This window comes from Oncorhynchus gorbuscha, linkage group LG12 (genome assembly GCF_021184085.1).
Source record: "Oncorhynchus gorbuscha isolate QuinsamMale2020 ecotype Even-year linkage group LG12, OgorEven_v1.0, whole genome shotgun sequence".
NCBI lineage: Eukaryota > Metazoa > Chordata > Actinopteri > Salmoniformes > Salmonidae > Oncorhynchus > Oncorhynchus gorbuscha.
The window spans coordinates 70,143,848-70,162,772 of NC_060184.1; the positions used below are offsets into that span (position 1 = coordinate 70,143,848).

Genomic DNA, 18,925 nt, shown 5'->3' on the forward strand with positions numbered 1-18,925 from the left:
CTGAGCCGTTGTTGCTTCTAGACATTTCCATGTCACAATAACAGCGTTTACAACTGACCGGGGCAGTTCTAGCAGGACGGAAAGTTGACGAACTGACTTGTTCACCGTTGAAAGTCACTGAGCTCTTCAGTAAGGCCTTCTACTGCCAATGTTTGTCTATGGAGATTGCATGTCTGTGTGCTCAATTTTATACACCTGTCAGCAACGGGTGTGGCTGAAATAGCAGTATCCACTAATTTGAAGGGATATCCACAGGGCTACTGGAGGCGTTACTGGCTAGCTACAGTGGCTAGTTTATGCTGAGTTCAAAACTACTGGGAACTCGGAAAACAACGACTTCCGACTTGTGTGTTCAAAACAACTGGGAACCAAAAAAAATATATAAAAAAATATACGGGAACATTTTTGTTCCAACTCAGAATACTAAGTTGGAAACGTTGTCTTCTTTCTAGAGCTCCCGACTTTCCGACCTGAAGATTATTGTCATGATTTGAATTTAGTTTTCCCAGTTGTATTGAAAGCACCATTAGCTGACAAACTAGATATTTCAGTCATGACCAGAATGAAACCTCATTTGTGTTAGAAAATGTAGAAAGAGGTGGCACTGTTTTTCATACCCAAAGTTGACTTTCAATAGTAATGGTGTGGAAGAACTTAAATGGCCCTGACTTCAACCCCATCGAACAACTTTGGGATGAATTGGCACACCAACATCAGTGCCCGACCTCACTAAGCCTCGTGGCTGAAGGGACATAAGTCCCCTCAACAATGTTCCAACATCTAGTGGAAAGCCTTCCCAGAAGAGTGGAGGCTGTTATAGCAGTAAAGAGGCGACCAACTCCATATTAATGCCCATGATTTTGAAATGAGATGTTCGACGAGCAGGTGTCCACATGCTTTTGGTCATGTAGTGTATCTCTAAGGATAATAATGAATAAGATTATCTGGTCAGATCCTAGATCAGTACTCGTACTCTGAGATGCTTTGTAGATACTGGCCCAGGATTCAAACTACAATGCACAGACATCACATTTAACTTTTAAAAAGGTTATGTTTGACTAAATGCAATTTCTGCACAGTGCGGTTTGTTTTAATCCCGGGCTGTGCGGTTATTGCTCTACCCATTATACACGAATCAATTACTTAATGAATTCATTGAGTGTTCGGCAAGAGTGAAGACAAAATATGTATTAGTTCACACTGCAGTAAATAAAGACATAGCACATACATCTTCACTTTAATTCTGTTTTCTACATCAAGCTGCACCAGTGTCCAAAATGAACACATTCATACTGCGCCGTAAAAATGTTTTTTTTGTTTGTTGCTACAATATGTTTTCATTACAAGTTCATATGCAGAGGGGGAAAAACTATTTGGGATCCATCTATTCTCAAATGGTCATTAAAAAGCTCCACGAATCACACAACAGAAAGATGGGGGGGGGGGGGGGATTTAATAGCGAACATTTGTTTTTTAAAATTTGACAGTCAGTGCCAAACAGTTAGTCCAAAGCCCCTCTCAGAAGAGGGGGGGGCCTTGTGGTACAGTAGTAAATGTACTGTGCCTGTAAAACACACAAGTAATTATCCCAGACAAGTCAAGAAACTAAATTAGCATTGCAGGGCACTCATCAGTATACAAACACACACACCAGTGCTGTATTCAGTTCCTCAGATTTAAAAATTAAATACTTAATTCATAGGTGTAGATGAAATAAATCAAGCCTTGGAATATAAAGAATGCAAATTTACAGTAAATGACACAAAAAATGTTTGTTTTTTAAAGTTTTTTTCACAGGCACATTGAGGACAAAAGAAGACCGTTTACCATGTCCTCATGTCTTCACCGAATCATCCAAGCCGTGAAAGATGGCCAAACATTGCAGTGCACTTCAAATGACAAGATTCGAAGCCGGCCATCCTCTGTGCCACGAAGCAGCAGAGAACAATGTGACAGAAACACAAATGTGTAGATATTAACCAGTGCAAAACATTATATATATATTTTTTTTTACAGACCAGTTGTGTGTAATCATGGCTCTCCGGAATACCAAAAACAAACTATTCTGCCTCAAAAAGATATCCACAGGTAAAAAAATGAAAGACCGTCACAAACGAAAAATTACCTAAAAGAAAAAAAACATGAAGTGTATCATCCCCCACCATCATTTCCCTAGCTCTAATATCCCCTCCATCTTTCAGGACTTTAATCTTCACAAAAACTTACTCAAAACCATTTCTTCATCACAATACCTGTGATAACGCCTCAACAAAATAAAAATAAAAATGGGTCCGTTTGGTATTTATTGTCTAGTTTAGCGGTAGAAACCGGCCTCTTGTGAAGAGATTTTGTGGTGAGAGAAGGCTGTTGCCTCTCCCCGGCTGACAAGGTTGGCGCTATGGCTGCGTCAGGCGCGACTGGCAGAACTGGGCGGTGGGGGCCCATCACTCGTCCGAACCAGCAGAGCGCTTCTGTGTCCGCTTGCGGGGAGATCGTCTGGGAGAAGCCTTGTCTGGGGAAATGACAGGAGAGGTTTAGGGAAGGTTTGCAGGTGGTGTCCTTTTTAGATGTCATACTTTTTGCATCAGATTATTTTGGCATAGGCACATTCTACAATCAACACCTAGCAGCTTGTAGATCTGTAAGAATTGGATGAGTTATGGTAGAAACTCCACATAGGCAAATATGGCAATGATGTCTATATCAAATTGACCCTTTCAGACCTATGAGGAGTGTCTCTAGGGACTGACGTCAGTGACCATAGCCAATTGACTGACCATAGATGCTACCACAGAGAATAACATGAATTAATGATTGAGATATCAGTGGTTCTGAATATGCTAATTTAATTCACTGTCGAGTCGAAAAGATGCGTTCTTTAGGACTACAACAAGAGCAAATTTAACATTTAGCTAAACTACTACCGCTCACTCCTGATAGAAAGGGAAGCCTCACCTCGCCGACTCTGCACTGAAGACGCAAGGAAAGAGGGAGAGAGAGAAAAGAGAATGAACCCATGCCCAGAGAGAGAACAGGTAGTTTTGAAACACCAGACAAACAGAGAGAATTCTAGAAAAGTTAAATATCCCCAAAGGTGACAACAGGCATCTATGGAAACATTGCAACGTTACAAAGCTGACAGCAGTTGGTGAACTAGAGGGGATTGCACAATAGAGGAGCATGTAGGCTGTAGAAAGAGGACCACAGCAAGGACGGGGCATAGCAGCTAGGATGTGCTTACACTACAGTCATCTTAAAAGCATTTCATTTGACACTGTAGCTTAAAAAAAAAGGCTCAGCTGTTGAAGGTGCTGGCACCCCGGTGGCTAATGGCTAGCATAAACACCTTGCTCCCCTATGGTTACTAGCTAGCATAATGACCTGTGGCTAATGGCTAGCATAAACAACTTGCTCCCCTATGGTTACTAGCTAGCATAATGACCTGTAGCTAATGGCTAGCATAAACAGCTTGCTCCCCTATAGTTACTAGCTAGCATAATGACCTGTAGCTAATGGCTAGCATAAACACCTTGCTCCCCTATGGTTACTAGCTAGCATAATGACCTGTGGCTAATGGCTAGCATAAACAACTTGCTCCCCTATGGTTACTAGCTAGCATAATGACCTGTGGCTAATGGCTAATGGCATAAACAGCTTGCTCCCCTATGGTTACTAGCTAGCATAATGACCTGTGGCTAATGGCTAGCATAAACAGCTTGCTCCCCTATGGCTACTAGCAAGCATAATGTCCTGTGGCTAATGGCTAGCATAAAACAGTTAGCTCCCCTGTGGCTACTAGCTAGCATAATGTTGAATGAGTGAGTGGTGAGGACTTACTGATCTGGTTAAGGGTCTCCTGGGGAATCCAGCTCATGTCCACATCGTTGTGGCTAGAAGTGCCCATCTCCACCTTGGCAGCTGGCCGCCTCCTCTGCACCGGGTGGGGGAGAACACAATTGTGACCGAACCGTTGAGGAAACCACAAAACTTACACTTTCACTAGACTTCTACATAAACAAAACCCTAAAATTGTCTTAACTCTTTATCCCCCTCAGTCTTCTGAAATGTTCTAGTGTGGGTTACACTTGAACTTTATCAATACAACATTGAAAAACAATCTCCAAAACCCATCTTCCACACCCTTTTCAACATTGTTCCCCTAGTCCTTATACTTTAATTAATTTCCTAGTAGTAGTAGTGATTGTGGAGCATACATACATTTTGCCCTCATTCTTGCATTTCAACGAAATAGCTAAAACCGAACCAGCCTCTTTCTCTATCTACCTCCATGTTCCTCAGAAAAGTAGTGGTACTAGCTCGAATCCTTTTCTGACTCTCACTGTGTTCAACCTGAAAAAAGGACATTGACTCATCAACTGACAATCATCTGAACTGGGAGAATCCCACTGATGAATGTGAAGAGGCATCTCCTAATTCCTCTCTCTCTGGACTGCTCATCTACCAACATTCTATGTAAATCAGGTCATGGTGCATTGCTTCAGCAAAGCTATTGAAAGTACATATCTTTCAGTCTTCGTATCACTCTCGGAAAAACGAGGAAAGCACACAAAGGAAAAATATGCTTAAAAGTTGCACTACGCAGAAATCGCTCCGCAACTTCATGGTAGCTAAAATTCTAATAGTTCAAGGAATTCCAGTTAGTGACAAAAAAAGCAAGTACAGTGTTGAGAATCATTGTACCATCTAAACCACTGTGAAATACATTGACCATAACCAAAAATATTGTATTTTCAGCTGGTGTTCAAAACAAAACTTAAGAATGGGAAGCATAGAAAAAGCGCACATACAACAGATCTACCGCTTTTTAGACCTGCTTTCAATGAGAATGACAGAACTACAACTCATTTCTATCTGAATTTGGTCAGGTCACCCAAAAAGTTACATAGCGCAGCTTTAATCTATTATTCTTCTGCATTCAGTGGCGTCGGCTTTGTAGCTTTACCTTTCTGGACTCTAGCAGCTGATGAAGGCCTACCACCACCAGCAGACCCAAACCAGACAGGAACACATACATGAAGATCCTAGAGATACAGAAGACAGAGAGGAGTCAAGACACCTGGTGTGGCAGCTGTTTGTTTGGCAGCCATCCCCAATAGAGTGGTTTCATTTAGCCCTTCTGAAAGTCTTCCAACAACAGGGCTAGCCCATCTAGTCTCACTTACGTCTCTCCATCCAGTCCGTCCTCTCTCTCGGTGATGGTCACTGTCTGGTTGAACACAGCATCCTGGAACAAGTTACCCTGAGAGAGGCGCAAGGGAGAGGCTCAGATATCACCTCCAGCTAATGAACCATCATTCATCTTTCCCCATTTCATATGAAAGTGCAACCTCACAAGCAAAGGAAAGACGTCAGCCACACACCACTATAAAAAATGAATGAAAGAAGCTTCACAGCTATAAGTTATATCTCAACACTTGCCAAGAAAAAGGAAACTGAAAAACAACACCCATGACCATTCTAGAGTCTTTTTCACAAATTATTGCCTATCAAGAATGGCTGACTAATCACAGACAAGAGCCAAGGCCCACTTACGTTGCTGTCCTTGTAGTTGAGGTTGATAACCAGGCCGAAGGGGCGCCCGCCCATGGGCTCGGCAGGGATGAAAGAGTACTCAAATGTGGCCTGGCGCCCGGCAGGCACCACTATGCCCAGCTGCAGGGCTGTGAAGTTCTGGATGTAAAACTGGAAGTCCTGCGGGTAGCGGAAGGATGCGTCCAGCGACTCCACCACAAAGTTGTCGCTGCCTTTGTTGGTGAAGCCCATCAGGAACTTCACAATGTCGTTAGCTGGGAAGTCTGAAGGCAAAAAACAGGAGAAAGAGCAACAGAAGAGTAGGAGTGGTGGCTTTAAGGTGAATTTGAAGCACACAGGCTTGTCAGAATCAGATAAATTCCTTTTCATTCAAGTAATTGAGCAGACATTTGTTCAGTGTAATGTGCAATGAATGCACCAACAAATGAGGTTGAAACATATATCCTAAGCATCGTAGCTAAGTCAACCCATCTACAAATACAAGTCAGTCTTAAAATTGAAGTGAAAACAAGCAGTTCAAAACAATCATGAGGAAATTATGTGCAAAATTCAACATGCAGATATGTTGAGACGAGCCCTAGTCTGTACCCATACTCCTACCATCTCCCTTGACGAAGAGGATGGTGGTGTCAGCATTGGGGGAGGCTTTCACATCTCCTCCTACGGCTTCCTCCTCCTCTTCCTCTTTTTCTTCTGTCTAAAATATACAAAAGAGACATTGCGTTTATTTATTTTTACACAAAGCCTAGGGAGGTAGACAAAAGTAGCCTAATCTCTTACCAATTCCGTATTTTCATCATCTTCAACTTCGGCCTCGTCATCCTCATCCTCTGCGTTCACGTCAACATCATCCACAGCATCTTCATCAGCCGCCTCCTCGTCCTCAGTAGCATCTTGGGCTGCCACCAATGGCCCTGCATTGATTTTAAGGAAATACATCCAACTTAAAATCTCACAAAATCAAATTTTGTTAAAACTAACTTGAGTTAGAGAAGTCACTGAGTCAAAATGAATCCTATTATTATGTTCACATCACCAGACCTACCATGGCTGCATCAAGGGCGTTTAGCTACATAGCGAATATCTTATCAAGGGACTAAAACTGTGGTTTAACAAATCTTGTGTTCATTACAGTCACAGGTTTTAGGCCTAGCAAAAGTCATTGAATTATCAAATGACTCATATCGCAAGCTTCTAACGTTGAACCACTCAAGCAAAACACTGCTGGCTATAATGTCACAACAACAGATACGATTTTCAGGCTTTGACATAAATAGAGGGCTGCTTGTCCCATGTTGAAATCATGGTTTTTGATGTGAATTGAGTGACAGGAGATGAAGACTAGGCATAGAATGGTGAAGAGGAGGAGTCTACAGTGTCTAGAAGCGACTTCACTATACATTTTTTGGATTCAGGTTCACTCAAACATTGTTTTAAGAGTAGTTTTACTATTGGCAAATACAGCTGATTTTGGGTTTATATATGGATTCGCTCTCAAATATTTGTCATCTGATGTATTAGTTTCCATCGTTTAATCAAGACTTTGCTGCCAGATCCTAATATCAGGGCATAAAAACTATAAATCGGTGTCCTGAATTAGTCTAATGTTCATGTGCGTCCAGCTATATTCTGTCAGAGTTTGTTTTCCCTGGATAAACTAGCTGAACTATGCTAGTTTTTCATCCTCATTGCCAAACTTCATAAATACTGCACCCTCAACTTCAAAAGTCCTTTGCTAGTTAAACAATCATGTAAATAAGACATTTTCTAGAAATAAACTTAAATGATTTGTTTGTGGAATAGTCATGACTGGTTCAAGCCATCTGTCGTGTCGTCAGACAATGGTGGCGAAGGATATCATTGCTACTTAAGTTCAGTTTGGAGATGCACCAGCGTCATCGGCGCCGGGTTAGCTGGACGTTTCTGACTGGTCTTGGAACTGTGAAAACGGGCAGCCTTTCCCCTCTTGGCTCAATGGGATATATAGTGATTTTGTCAACATATGTACAAAGTCTTGTACCTTTAACCTTTTTAATCTGACTACCCAATTTGTTGATTAAATCAGACTATTAATATACTGAACAAAAATATAAAAAAATGCAACATGTAAAGTGTTGGTCCACTTTTGTCCACAAATGCAGAAAAAGCTCATTTCTCTCAAATTTGGTGCACAAATGGATTTACATCCCTGTTAATGAGCATTTCTCCTTTGCCAAGATAATCCATCCATTTGTCAGGTGTGGCATATCAAGAAGCTCATTAAACAGCTGAATCATTACACGGGTGCACCTTGCGCTAGGGACAATAAAAGCAACTAAAATGTGCAGTTGGGTCACCCTGTCTCAAGTTAAGGGAGTGTGCAATTGGCATGCTGACTACAGGAATGTCCACCAGAGCTGTCGCCAGAGAACATACTGTTAATTGCTCTACCATATGCCGTAGCCGTCGTTTAAGAGAAATTGGTAGTACGTCCAGCTGGCCTCCGCAGATCACGTGTGTGGTGTTGCGTGGGCAAGCAGTTTGCCGATGTGAATGTTGGTGGCAATATGGTTATTGGATGGGCAGGCATAAGCTATGAACAACGAACACAATTGCATTTTATCGATGGCAATTTGAATGCACAGAGATACCGTGACGAGATCCTGAGGCCCATTGTCATGCCATTCATCTGCCGCCATCACCTTATGTTTCAGAATGATAACGCTGGACCCCATTTCGCAAGGATCTGTACACAATTCCTGGAAGCTGAAAATGTTGCAGTTCCTCCATGGCCTGCATACTCAGACATGTCACCCATTGAGCATGTTTGGGATGCTCTGTATCAACATTCAAGACCGAGTGTTCCAGTTCCCAACAATATCCAGTAACTTTGCACAGCCAATGAAGTGGGACAACACTCCACAGGCCAAAATCAACAGCCTGATCAGATCTAAGTGAAGGAGATTTGTCGAGCTGCATGAGGCAAATGGTGGTCACACCAGATACTGACTGGTTTTCGGAGCCATGCCCTCCCTACTTTAAATTTGATTTTTAAAGGTATATGTGACCAACGGATGCATATCGGTATTCCCATGTGAAATCCATAGATTAGGGCCTAATTAATGTATTTCAATTCATTTATTGCCTTATATGAACTAACTCATTGAAACCTTTGAAAAATGTTGCGTTTCTCATTTGGTTCATGATCGACAACGTTAACTGCTAGCTAGTAGTACTAGCTAGACACATTCCACCAACGTGCACAAGTACAGATAGTTAGCTAGATTAAACGGACAATCAGCACAAAAGAAATACATTTAACTAGGTGATGGTGTAGATACAAATGAGCAACTTATTTAGTAAACCTAGATAGCTGGCTACATGAATGACAGCTAGCAGCAAGCTGGCTGGTAAGGACACGTCAGTCTACCTACTGTAGTTACCGTAGCTTCCACTTTTGACTGAGCAAGAATCTATTAAATTACATTTGAAATGAATAGGTACTAAAACATGTAGCCAGTATCGAAACCGATACAACTTATTTGAGAAGGACAGTAGTTACAATGCCGTACTAGCAGAAAAATAACATTTGCATATGTCAAAATGCGCATGGGACACTGTCAGACAGTGGCCTTCCATAAAGCTAACGTTAACTGTAATAGCCAAAGCTATTTCAATTCAGCTAGTCAACCTAATTCCAGTTCGATAGACTCACCTTTCATGATAATCGTTGCCGGGAAAGCTAGTAATACTAGCAAAAGCAGTTTAGGTAGAAATGTCATCATTTTTGATGTGAAATCAGTAAGCTTCCTTCACTATGAAACGTAGTGATTCCCTGAAGCCTAGCTACTACTTCTTCTTCGATGAGGTTTAACGGCGGTTGGCACCCAATAAACGTTGCATTACTGCCACCTACTAGACTCGAGTACAACTCCCTTACACTTTTATTGAAAAAATAAATAAACAAACAAATACCCTACCATCTAACACTACACTCACCCCCCAAAAAATGTTCCACTATTTAAATATATTTATTCCTACCTCAGGCCAACCGAGTGGCGCAGTGGTCTAAGGCAATGCATCTCAGTGCTAGAGGTGTCACTACAGACCCTGGTTTGATTCCAGGCTGTATCACAACCAGTCAGGATTGGGAGTCCCATAGGGCGGCGCACAATTGGCCCAGCGTCGTCCGGGTTAGGGTTTGGCCGGGGTAGGCCATTATTGTAAATAAGAATTTGTTCTTAACTGACTTGCCTGGTTAAAAAAAGAGAACTCTGTCAAGTCTCGCACACCCAAATAACTCTCTGCAGCTGCCACCACAACCTCAATTTTCTGCGACTTATGTTCCATCCCTGCAGTACAGTTGATAACCATTGCTACAAATGGTAAAAATCCAATTTTACTGAAACATAAACTCAGCAAAAAAAGAAAGGTCCTTTTTTCAGGACCCTGTCTTTCAAAGATAATTTGTAAAAATGTAAAAAATAACTTCACAGATCTTCATTGTAGGGTTTGAACACTGTTTCCCATGCTTGTTCAATGAACCATAAACAATTAATGAACATGCATCTGTGGAACGGTCATTAAGACACTAACAGCTTACGGACGGTAGGCAATTAAGGTCACAGTTATGAAAACTTAGGACACTAAAGAGGCCTTTCTACTGACTCTGAAAAACACCAAAAGAAAGATGCCTAGGGTCCCTGCTCATCTACGTGAACGTGATTTAGGCATGCTGCAAGGAGGCATTCGGACTGCAGATGTGGCCAGGGCAATAAATTGCAATGTCTGTACTGAGAGATGCACTACAGGGAGACAGGACGGACAGCTGATCGTCCTCACTGTGGCAGACCACGTGTAACAACACCTGCACAGGATCGGTACATCCGAACATCACACCTGCGGAACTGGTACAGGATGGCAACAAAAACCGCCCGAGTTAAACCAGGAATGCACAATCCCTCCATCAGTGCTCAGACTGCGTGCAATAGGCTGAGAGAGGCTGGACTGAGGGCTTGTAGGCCTGTTGTAAGGCAGGTCCTCACCAGACATCTCCGGCAACAACGTCGCCTATGGGCACAAACCCACCGTCGCTGGACCCGACAGGACTGGAAAACAGTGCTCTTCACTGATGAGTCGCGGTTTTGTCTCACCAGGGGTGATGGTCGGATTCACGTTTATCGTCGAAGGAATGACCGTTACACCGAGGCCTGTACTCTGAAGTGGGATCGATTTGGAGGTGGAGGGTCCATCATGGTCTGGGGAGGTGTGTCACAGCATTATCAGACTGAGCTTGTTGTCATTGCAGGCAATCTCAATGCTGTGCGTTACAGGGAAGACATCCTCCTCCCTCATGTGATACTCTTCCTGCAGGCTCATCCTGACATGACCCTCCAGCATGACAATGCCACCAGCTATACTGCATGGCTACCACAGTATTCTGAGTGATACACCATCCCGGCTGGTTTGCGCTTAGTGGGACTATCATTTGTTTTTCAACAGGACAATGACCCAACACACCTCCAGGTTGTATAAGGGTTATTTGACCAAGAAGGAGAGTGCTGGAGTGCTGCATCAGATGACCTGGCCTCCACAATCACCCGACCTCAACCCGATTGAGATTTTGGAGGAGTTGGACTGCAGAGTGAAGGAAAAGCAGCCAACAAGTGCTCAGCATATGTGGGAACTCCTTCAAGACTGTTGGAAAAGCATTCCAGGGGAAGCGGTTTGAGAGAATGCCAAGAGTGTGCAAAGTTGTCATCAAGGCAAAGTGTGGCTACTTTGAAGAATCTCAGATATTTGTTTGACACTTGTTTTAGTTATTACATGATTCCATATGTGTTATTTCATAGTTTTGATGTCTTCACCATTATTCTACAATATGGATAATAGTAAAAATAAAGGAAAACCCTTGAATGAGTAGGTTTTTCCAAACTTTTGACTGGTACTGTATCTGTAACACATCATCATCACATCTGAAGGGATTTACCTGAATTTACTTTTTGTGAGAGGACGTGGGTAGATATCTTCATTTTGTAAGCCTATATTTCTTTAAAACAAATTAATACATTACATTTCCCATCAAATAGTACACAGAGGCATTTAGATGTGTGACTTGACCTTTATAGTACACTCCCGGGTTGTAAAGTGGAAATGAAGTAAGATGGTGTTCAAAGAAATACATATTTCTCTGCATGTCTTCAAAAGTCATTTCTGCAGTCACAGTGTTTCACAGCTGTCGTCATATTAAACAGCCTATGGAGAAAGAAGATGTAGTGAGAGATGGATCATTTGCTCAAATGTATGATGGGAGGGATAATGAATTAATGAATATGCCTACAGACCTCAACAAAGTCCTCTTCAATGAATTCAGACTCCTCAAGTTCTTCTGCTCCTTCCTCCATACTTTCTTTAGTGCATGGAGAGCCTTTCTGATCATCCTTAATCACATATTCCACTTCATCGTCTATCTCTCCTCTTTTCAATGTTTTATGCAATTTCTCCAGGCTGGCACCAAAGTTCCAGATGGCTTGGTTCCTGCTTGCATCAGTCTCACCCGGACTGTCGACTTCGGTCTCTAGTTGTCTTAGAAGAAGGCACACTTGAGCCACACCTGGCCCCTCTGAACTCAATGGAAGCTGCATCTCAAAGCACGGATCCCCGCCGCTCCTTTTGAGATGTAGGTAAAGACTGTAGTCTGCTATAGAGTTGCTGTAGAGCTTCACCTTCTCACCCACCCCCTTCTCATGCAGAGAGCTATTCTCCTCCACCGATTTTGGAGGCTGCATAGCACCTTCCTCACTTTCCTCACCTCCCTTATTTCCATGGCCCAGCAATGACCTCTCCCCTTCCTCCACAAACGGTAGCATTCTCCCAGGCTTCCTACTTCGCTTGTTCTGGCAATCCACCAGACACCTATCCTTCTCCCGGCAGGCCTTTCTCAGCCTGTCGGTGGTGAGAGCCAGGATCCAGTTGGCCTCTCTCAGGTCGTGGATCTCCTGGTCCTTGTGGCGGCGGCTCTCCCTGGCCAGCCTGAGGCCTCTCTCGCTGACCTCGGCCCTCTCTAGCAAGTCCGACTCCATGTTCCTCAGCTGGGCGTTCTCCAACTCCAGCCGACTCAGCACCCGTTCGTACTCGGCCAGACAGTGGCTCACCTGGCGCAGGTGGGCGATTTCGTCCGACACGTACAGAAGCTCACTCCACAGAAAATGTTTGGATTGGTCATTGCCAGGGACAGGGGTGGGGTCATGAGCAGGGGCATGGCAAACCAAATCTGTCACAGTCGTTTGCATCTGTGGACAGTTTATGGGGTTGAAAGATATAAAGACATACTTATCTAGGCTATTGAGGAATGATCACTTTCTAGCTCATGAAGTAAATCAGGTGATTAGACGGATGAGAAAACAAAATGACTGAGTACATACAGAAAACGAAAAGGAACTTTTGCGATTGAACAAGCCAAGGTAGTTCCTCCCTGTTTCAGGTTTTCTTCTGTTTGACGCCTAAACACAACCAGGGTGTATTATACCACTAACCCTAACTTCAGGTCCACATCCCCGTTCAACCCTAACCCTAACTTCAGCCACAACTCTAACCCTAGCTCCATCCACAACTCTAACCCTAGCTCCATCCACAACTCTAACCCTAGCTCCCGGTCCACATCTCGGTTCAACCCTAACCCTAACTTCATGCCCACATCCCGGTTCAACTCTAACCCTAGCTCCATCCACAACTCTAACCCTAACTCCATCCACAACTCTAACCCTAGCTCCATCCACAACCCTAGCTTCATGTCCACGTACCGGTTCAACGCTATCCCTAGCTCCATCCACAACCCTAGCTTCATGTCCACGTACTGGTTCAACGCTAACCCTAGCTCCAACCACAACCCTGACCCTAGCTTCAGGTCCACATCCTGGTTCAACTCTAACCTTAGCTCCAACCACAACCCTGACCCTAGCTTCAGGTCCACATCCCGGTACAACCCTAACTCTCAACCACAACCTAGCTTCATAGCTTCTACCCCCAGACCATCAGGCTGCTGAATAGTCACTAGGCTCTTCCTGTCCTGAATAGTCACTATGATCTTCCTGTCCTCCTCCTGCCCCCCCCCCCCCACACACAATTACATGTGCATCCCTGTACAGGTGACTAATAAACTATCTATCTATGACCACATCCCGGTTTAACCCTAAACCGAGCCTCATCCACAACCAAATCAAAATCCAACCACATCAAATCACCACAACCCTTCCCCTAGCCCCATGTCCACATCCTGGTACAATCAATATGGTTCCTATATAACCTATACACTTACGGGTGAGGATGAAGCCATCTCAGGTTGTGTTTGAGTAGTAACAGCGTGATTCCCATTTATTGGAATGTTCCGCCCCCGGTGGACACATTGTGAGTCTGTGATTAGTTCATTTGGAGGTGCTGATGATAGGTGCTGGCCTAGGTAGTCCACAGGATCTGTTTGGTCTAGGTCCATTCCGTTATACTGTTCAATGACAAGTGTATCAGGGTATTTTACGTGTTAGTCCAATTACACACTGAGTCCCTCACTCACTGTCCTTTCAGACCCGATGAGAGTCCACCCAGAATTACCTGATACATAAGGCATGATTCGTTCTGGAGATTTTCATGTAACATTTGTATGGATTTTTTAAACCAGAATTGATTGAAACATTAGGTGAATATTACAATTATTGCTGAGATGATCAAATGGGGCAGGTGAGTTGTGCTATATTTATGGAAAATAAAACATGCAGTATTTAATCATCTTAACAAGTAATGAATTCAGGTTGTACATTATTTGGATAATAAATCCTTACAACTTGGCCTATCCTTGACTTGATATCATAACTGTCATCTCTATTTTTCTACAGTAGTAGTGCATTTCCTACCTGTTGCTCCCATGTACATAAACGTATGGCCTAGAAATTATGATGCAATGTGGATGGAGGTCATTGTGATGCGTCAATTATGATGCATCGTCAGTGCCTGCCGTGATCTTTGCACTTAGCTGTCAATATACTAGACATAGTAAGATATATAATAAGTCAAGCTACAACCAACATTTATGCACAATAACCTTAAACAAACGGTGGTATTGTTAAATGTAATACACTGACCATGTATAATCCTCCGTAGCTTGTCAAAACGTGTTTAAATGAACCAATTACAAAATCATTGTCGACAAAGATTTTTATTTTTCTCTCGTGACACACTGCAATTAATGACCCCCCCAAAATGTAACAAATGGTTAACTGAGGAAAAAGTGCACCTCAATAAAACTCGGTGTGGCGTACAAACTGAGTAAACATTTTTTAGAGAGACATACATTTTTTTTTTTTAAATGGAACTACTAGAAGCAAAAACCTTTGGACAAAAAAGGCTTTATGAATTGAATATGCAACACACCAAGCTTGAGGTTTCTTGCTGTTCCGTTATTGTCTCTTAAAGGCCAATAAATATTAGCATTTCACAACATTTTCATTTGTTACCACTTTCAGTAATAAAATGTAATGTACAAAACCACAGTAAAGAGAGAATCCCCAGCTACCATGTACCCAGAAATGAAGTACTTGAATGGTCACAATAGTGTGCATGGATTTTGCCTTAAGATATTATAAACCATTTATAACATGCATACTCTTAGAAGAAAATGTGCTATCTAGAACCAATAAGGGTTCTTTGGCTGTCCCCATAGGAGAACCCTTTGAATAACCCTTTTTGGTTCCAGGTAGAACCCTTTTCACAGAGGGTTCTACACAGATCCCAAAAGAGTTCTGCCTGGAACCAAAAAAGGGTTCTCCTATTGGGAAAGCCGAAGAACCCTTTTGGAGCCCTTTTACCAAGCGTGTACTGTCATTAGTGTTTTTCTTATAGGAGCTTATGAATCAAGTGTTCACAATAGTTTAGAAATCTTAAGATTTTACAATCCAACTTCATATACCATTCTTACTTGACACTGTTTAGATGGCAACATATGACAACTATGTTGCTAGAGGACATAATCTAATTAAAGCCTGTGTGAGGCTAAACTGGTATTTGAGATGTAAACACTCCACTGAACTCAAAGCAAGAGGTGAGATGGTGTGACTCATTAGAGTTTGTATCAACTATATTTACGTGTGGAGCTGGTTTAAACCTTTATGTCATCAGACCCAAACAGAATGAAGCTGCGTGTTAATGATATAACATAAGTTAAACAGCTGACTGTCTGGCAATCACTCAGGATTGTCCTGAAAATGTAATTTCTCCTTCACTCCCTCTCCCCTAATTTGTACATGAAACAAAGTTAGTATTGATGTCCAAATGCAAAATATAATAATTGAAATACAAAGGAGTACAAGAAGAAAGCGGGTCCCTCCCTATTCCAGAGGACTGGTTGGCCGCTATTCAACCAAACCCACTAACCACTTTTCCAGGATAAGTCGAAAACATTATTGGTCTTGTGCTGCAAGAATGCACGTTTGGAATCATGAAGTCAACACAACGTTTGTGTGAAAAAATTAGAAACTGCTTAACGAATTCAAATGTGGTTTGAAGTGTGGGAATCATGATGTTTTCGACCTCTCGCAGAAAGTGGTAAATGTATTCCATTGAATAGGTCATTTTTGTCGGCTAAATGTTGTCTATTTGAGGGTTACAATTCTCTAATTTAATGATATATATATTTTCATTAACTGTTCATGTGGGACAAGCCACCAATGATTTAAATTCAATCAAAAGCAAAACGTATTATTACATGATACACTTTTCCATGACCATTTTCAGCGGGTAAGGTACAGTAGCTATGATAGTTTGGGTCTGTAGTCTAGACAGAGTAAACTGAACAACACCACCCAGTTCCTTTATATCTGCTCATGTACAGTAGCCCTCCAGGACCAGACTTCAAACAGACACTTGGGGAGAGGACTCCACCAAACCATGATAAGGCTAGCCCCTTGGGTGCATTTCAATAATCTAGAATGGCCTCCTTTCCTCATCTCCTCTCCTTCAACTGAACTGAAATTAAAAGAACTGGTGGAAGTCAATTTCCCAGTAGGCATCCAGTTCGCCTTATCCCTTCCGCCTATCCAATCTTTTTGTTTTCACATCAGTGCTGATGGAGGAGAGGAGACAAGGAGAGAGGAAATGAAATCGCTTAAAGACTATTGAGATGCGGCCCTTAGTTGAAGCACTCCACGTAGTTGGCAGGGAGCATGCCTGATTTGCCGGTCCTCTGAACGGTGCCGTACATCCAGCCCTCATCGATGGGCTGAGCGTTGACGATTACATCACCGTCGCGGAAGGACACCTCGTCGTGGTCCTGCGCTGCGTAGTCGTAGAGCGCCCGGTAAACTCTCTGAATGGGAGGTATGGCAACAATGTTAATCGTGTGTTTGTGTATACAAAGTTAGTTGTACAACATAAATATCAGGGCACACAAGTCATTGATTGTGTGAATTCCCAAAACCAATTGTAAACAAAACATATTTTGGATAGTTTCCTAATGAAATTGGCCATGGCATACAAATACGATCCTGTATGAATTAACTAAACCTACTGTAGAAGAATAGACTGTTTGTGTTGGAACCATGGTGACAGATGGGGGGGACTGCTGAGACCTCACAGAGGACATGCTGGTCTGGTGCATGTAGCCGTACCCCGGCTGTTGCGGCTGGGCACTCTGATGGTACGCCCCAGGTAGCACAGGAGCTGGTAGTCAAAGACAGACAGAAAGATACAAAGACATTCATGACAAATGTTTAAGACCTTGCATTTAGTGCTCAAACTGTTTTTGAGCAGAAATACCATATCCTTAGAGTTTCACTGTGCATATTAGGTGATAGATAGAACATCACATCACAAAGGAATCAGAATGAAACCATGCCATTCTACCACAGGTCAGGTGGTAGAGGTCAGGTGGTAGAGGTCAGGTGGTAAAGGTCAGGTGGTAGAGGTCAGGTGGTAGAGAGACGGGGATAGAGTAAGGTACTGATAGTAATGGATGAATTAATGAATATATTAATAAATTATGTCTTCTCCTTCCACCGTGTGTTTTTATTTTCCTGACAGAGCTTACTACTTCTGTCCTGGGACTGCAGTGAGGAGCTGCTGCTGCAAACAGACAGGCTTTTGTCCCACAGGTCAGAGGCAGAAGCCAGCGAGATAACTGACTGGGCCTGCGAGAGCACCGACTGCTGAGATTGCTGCCGGCCACTGCCACAAGAGGGCGAAAGAGACCTTAGGAAAAATAAAAGTCAGGAAAATAACAGAGGGGCAATGGAAAGAACAAAGAGAACATGAGGAAGATGAAATTCAACTGAACGTAGAAGAGATGAGTGGCGTACTCAGGTAGAGAAATCAAGGTCTGGTTGGAGGGTGACATACAGTTGTCTAGATAAGGTGTGAGGGGAGATGAAAACATCCCGTAAAGTTTGTAGCACCAGACTGTCTCTGAAAACATTTAGACTCAACGTTACCCTGCACAAGGTCAAAGATGGAGCCTGGGTCCGTCCACTGATCCTTAAGGTCATTGACAGGGGAAAGGTCATTTAGAGAGAAAAGACAGCAGGGAAAACAGGAATACAAAGGAAAGGAAAACAGAAATACACCGCTGAAGTCATCTAGATTACATACGTCCAAACTCGGAACTTCTGCCCGCAGAGTGATAAACCTGTCACAATGGATATTGTCTGTTTCCACAAATGTAACTACATTTCCCTTTTATATCAAATACTATCTTTGGTAAATAGTTATTGTAAAGTGTCCATTTGAATTATCTGGGCATCAGCATTAAAAAATTAAAACAAATCAACTAATTCTGGGCTTGTATCAGTAGAGGCTGCTGACGGGAGGACGGCTCATAATAATGGCTGGAACGGAACATGGAAACCATGTGTTTGATACCATTCCATTAATTCTTGCTCCAGCGATTACCATGAGCTCGTCCTCTCCAATTAAGGTACCACCAACCTCATGTGGCTTGTATCCTGACTGACACTGAACAACCCACAATTGATAGACACTAGACAGCAATTTCATTGTAACTTTGTTTGAAGGACATCACAAATTCTTAAAAGATGAGTTGAATGAATTATCAAATTTCCCGTACTTTAAGGTCAAATCCTTTTTGAGGACGGGTGGTACCCGCCATTTTGTGTGCCACTCACCTACGATGATGCCTCCAGGTCTCCTGTCCATCTCTACCACCTGATGGTGTACTCCCTTGTAGGCTGCCTCGCTCATCATCAGGTTGTTCCGGTGGTGCATTCTCTCCATGTTTTGGTCCTCCATCACTGGGGTGCATCCTCGGCCCTTCGTCCGCTCAAAGTCCTCATGGTACTTTGCCTGCCCAAGCAAAAATGGGTGGTACACTTTCAGCATCGCGATAACAACTCAA

General features: G+C 42.8%; 3 protein-coding genes across 6 annotated transcripts in view; all 3 read right to left on the minus strand.

Moving 5' to 3' along the window:
• Positions 1-1,201: 1,201 nt before the first annotated feature.
• Positions 1,202-9,432, minus strand: LOC123991343 (translocon-associated protein subunit alpha-like). Of its 4 annotated transcripts, none has more exons than XM_046292843.1 (9): positions 9,248-9,432; positions 6,334-6,467; positions 6,142-6,250; positions 5,554-5,816; positions 5,184-5,260; positions 4,964-5,042; positions 3,838-3,931; positions 2,956-2,970; positions 1,202-2,512 (listed from the first exon to the last, which is right to left on the minus strand). In XM_046292843.1, the coding sequence occupies exons 1-9, from the start codon at positions 9,315-9,317 to the stop codon at positions 2,445-2,447; spliced, it is 909 nt and encodes a 302-aa protein (XP_046148799.1). In that variant the 5' UTR covers positions 9,318-9,432; the 3' UTR covers positions 1,202-2,444. The 4 variants fall into 4 exon arrangements, with proteins under 4 accessions (XP_046148799.1, XP_046148800.1, XP_046148801.1 ...); XM_046292844.1 differs by having other exon boundaries at positions 6,154-6,250; positions 9,248-9,422; XM_046292845.1 differs by lacking the exon at positions 2,956-2,970 and having other exon boundaries at positions 9,248-9,427.
• A 2,423-nt stretch (positions 9,433-11,855) lies between these two features.
• Positions 11,856-14,023, minus strand: LOC123990415. The gene is made up of 2 exons (XM_046290965.1): positions 13,850-14,023; positions 11,856-12,824 (listed from the first exon to the last, which is right to left on the minus strand). The coding sequence occupies exons 1-2, from the start codon at positions 14,021-14,023 to the stop codon at positions 11,856-11,858; spliced, it is 1,143 nt and encodes a 380-aa protein (XP_046146921.1).
• Positions 14,024-14,724: 701 nt separating this feature from the next.
• LOC123991344 (LIM zinc-binding domain-containing Nebulette-like) overlaps positions 14,725-18,925 on the minus strand; it is a 79,087-nt gene continuing 74,886 nt past the window's right edge. Inside the window, exons 5-7 of the mRNA XM_046292847.1 lie at positions 18,696-18,873; positions 17,087-17,238; positions 14,725-16,885 (exon numbers count right to left, since the gene is read on the minus strand). Coding sequence (XP_046148803.1) covers positions 16,709-16,885; positions 17,087-17,238; positions 18,696-18,873 — 507 coding nt within the window. The 3' untranslated portion in view covers positions 14,725-16,708. The remainder of the gene's footprint in view (positions 16,886-17,086; positions 17,239-18,695; positions 18,874-18,925) is intronic.

What these genes read in the sequence shown, in the direction of transcription:
- LOC123991343 (XM_046292843.1), bottom strand. Translation starts at nt 9,317, where the DNA reads ATGATGACATTTCTACCTAAACTGCTTTTGCTAGTATTACTAGCTTTC. An exon ending in GGCAACGATTATCATGAAAG is followed by an intron (nt 6,468 to 9,247) that starts GTGAGTCTATCG and finishes AAATCAATGCAG; the next exon opens with GGCCATTGGTGGCAGCCCAA. An exon ending in AGCTGCTAGAGTCCAGAAAG is followed by an intron (nt 3,932 to 4,963) that starts GTAAAGCTACAA and finishes CACCCGGTGCAG; the next exon opens with AGGAGGCGGCCAGCTGCCAA.
- LOC123990415 (XM_046290965.1), bottom strand. Translation starts at nt 14,023, where the DNA reads ATGGACCTAGACCAAACAGATCCTGTGGACTACCTAGGCCAGCACCTA. An exon ending in AGATGGCTTCATCCTCACCC is followed by an intron (nt 12,825 to 13,849) that starts GTAAGTGTATAG and finishes AACTGTCCACAG; the next exon opens with ATGCAAACGACTGTGACAGA.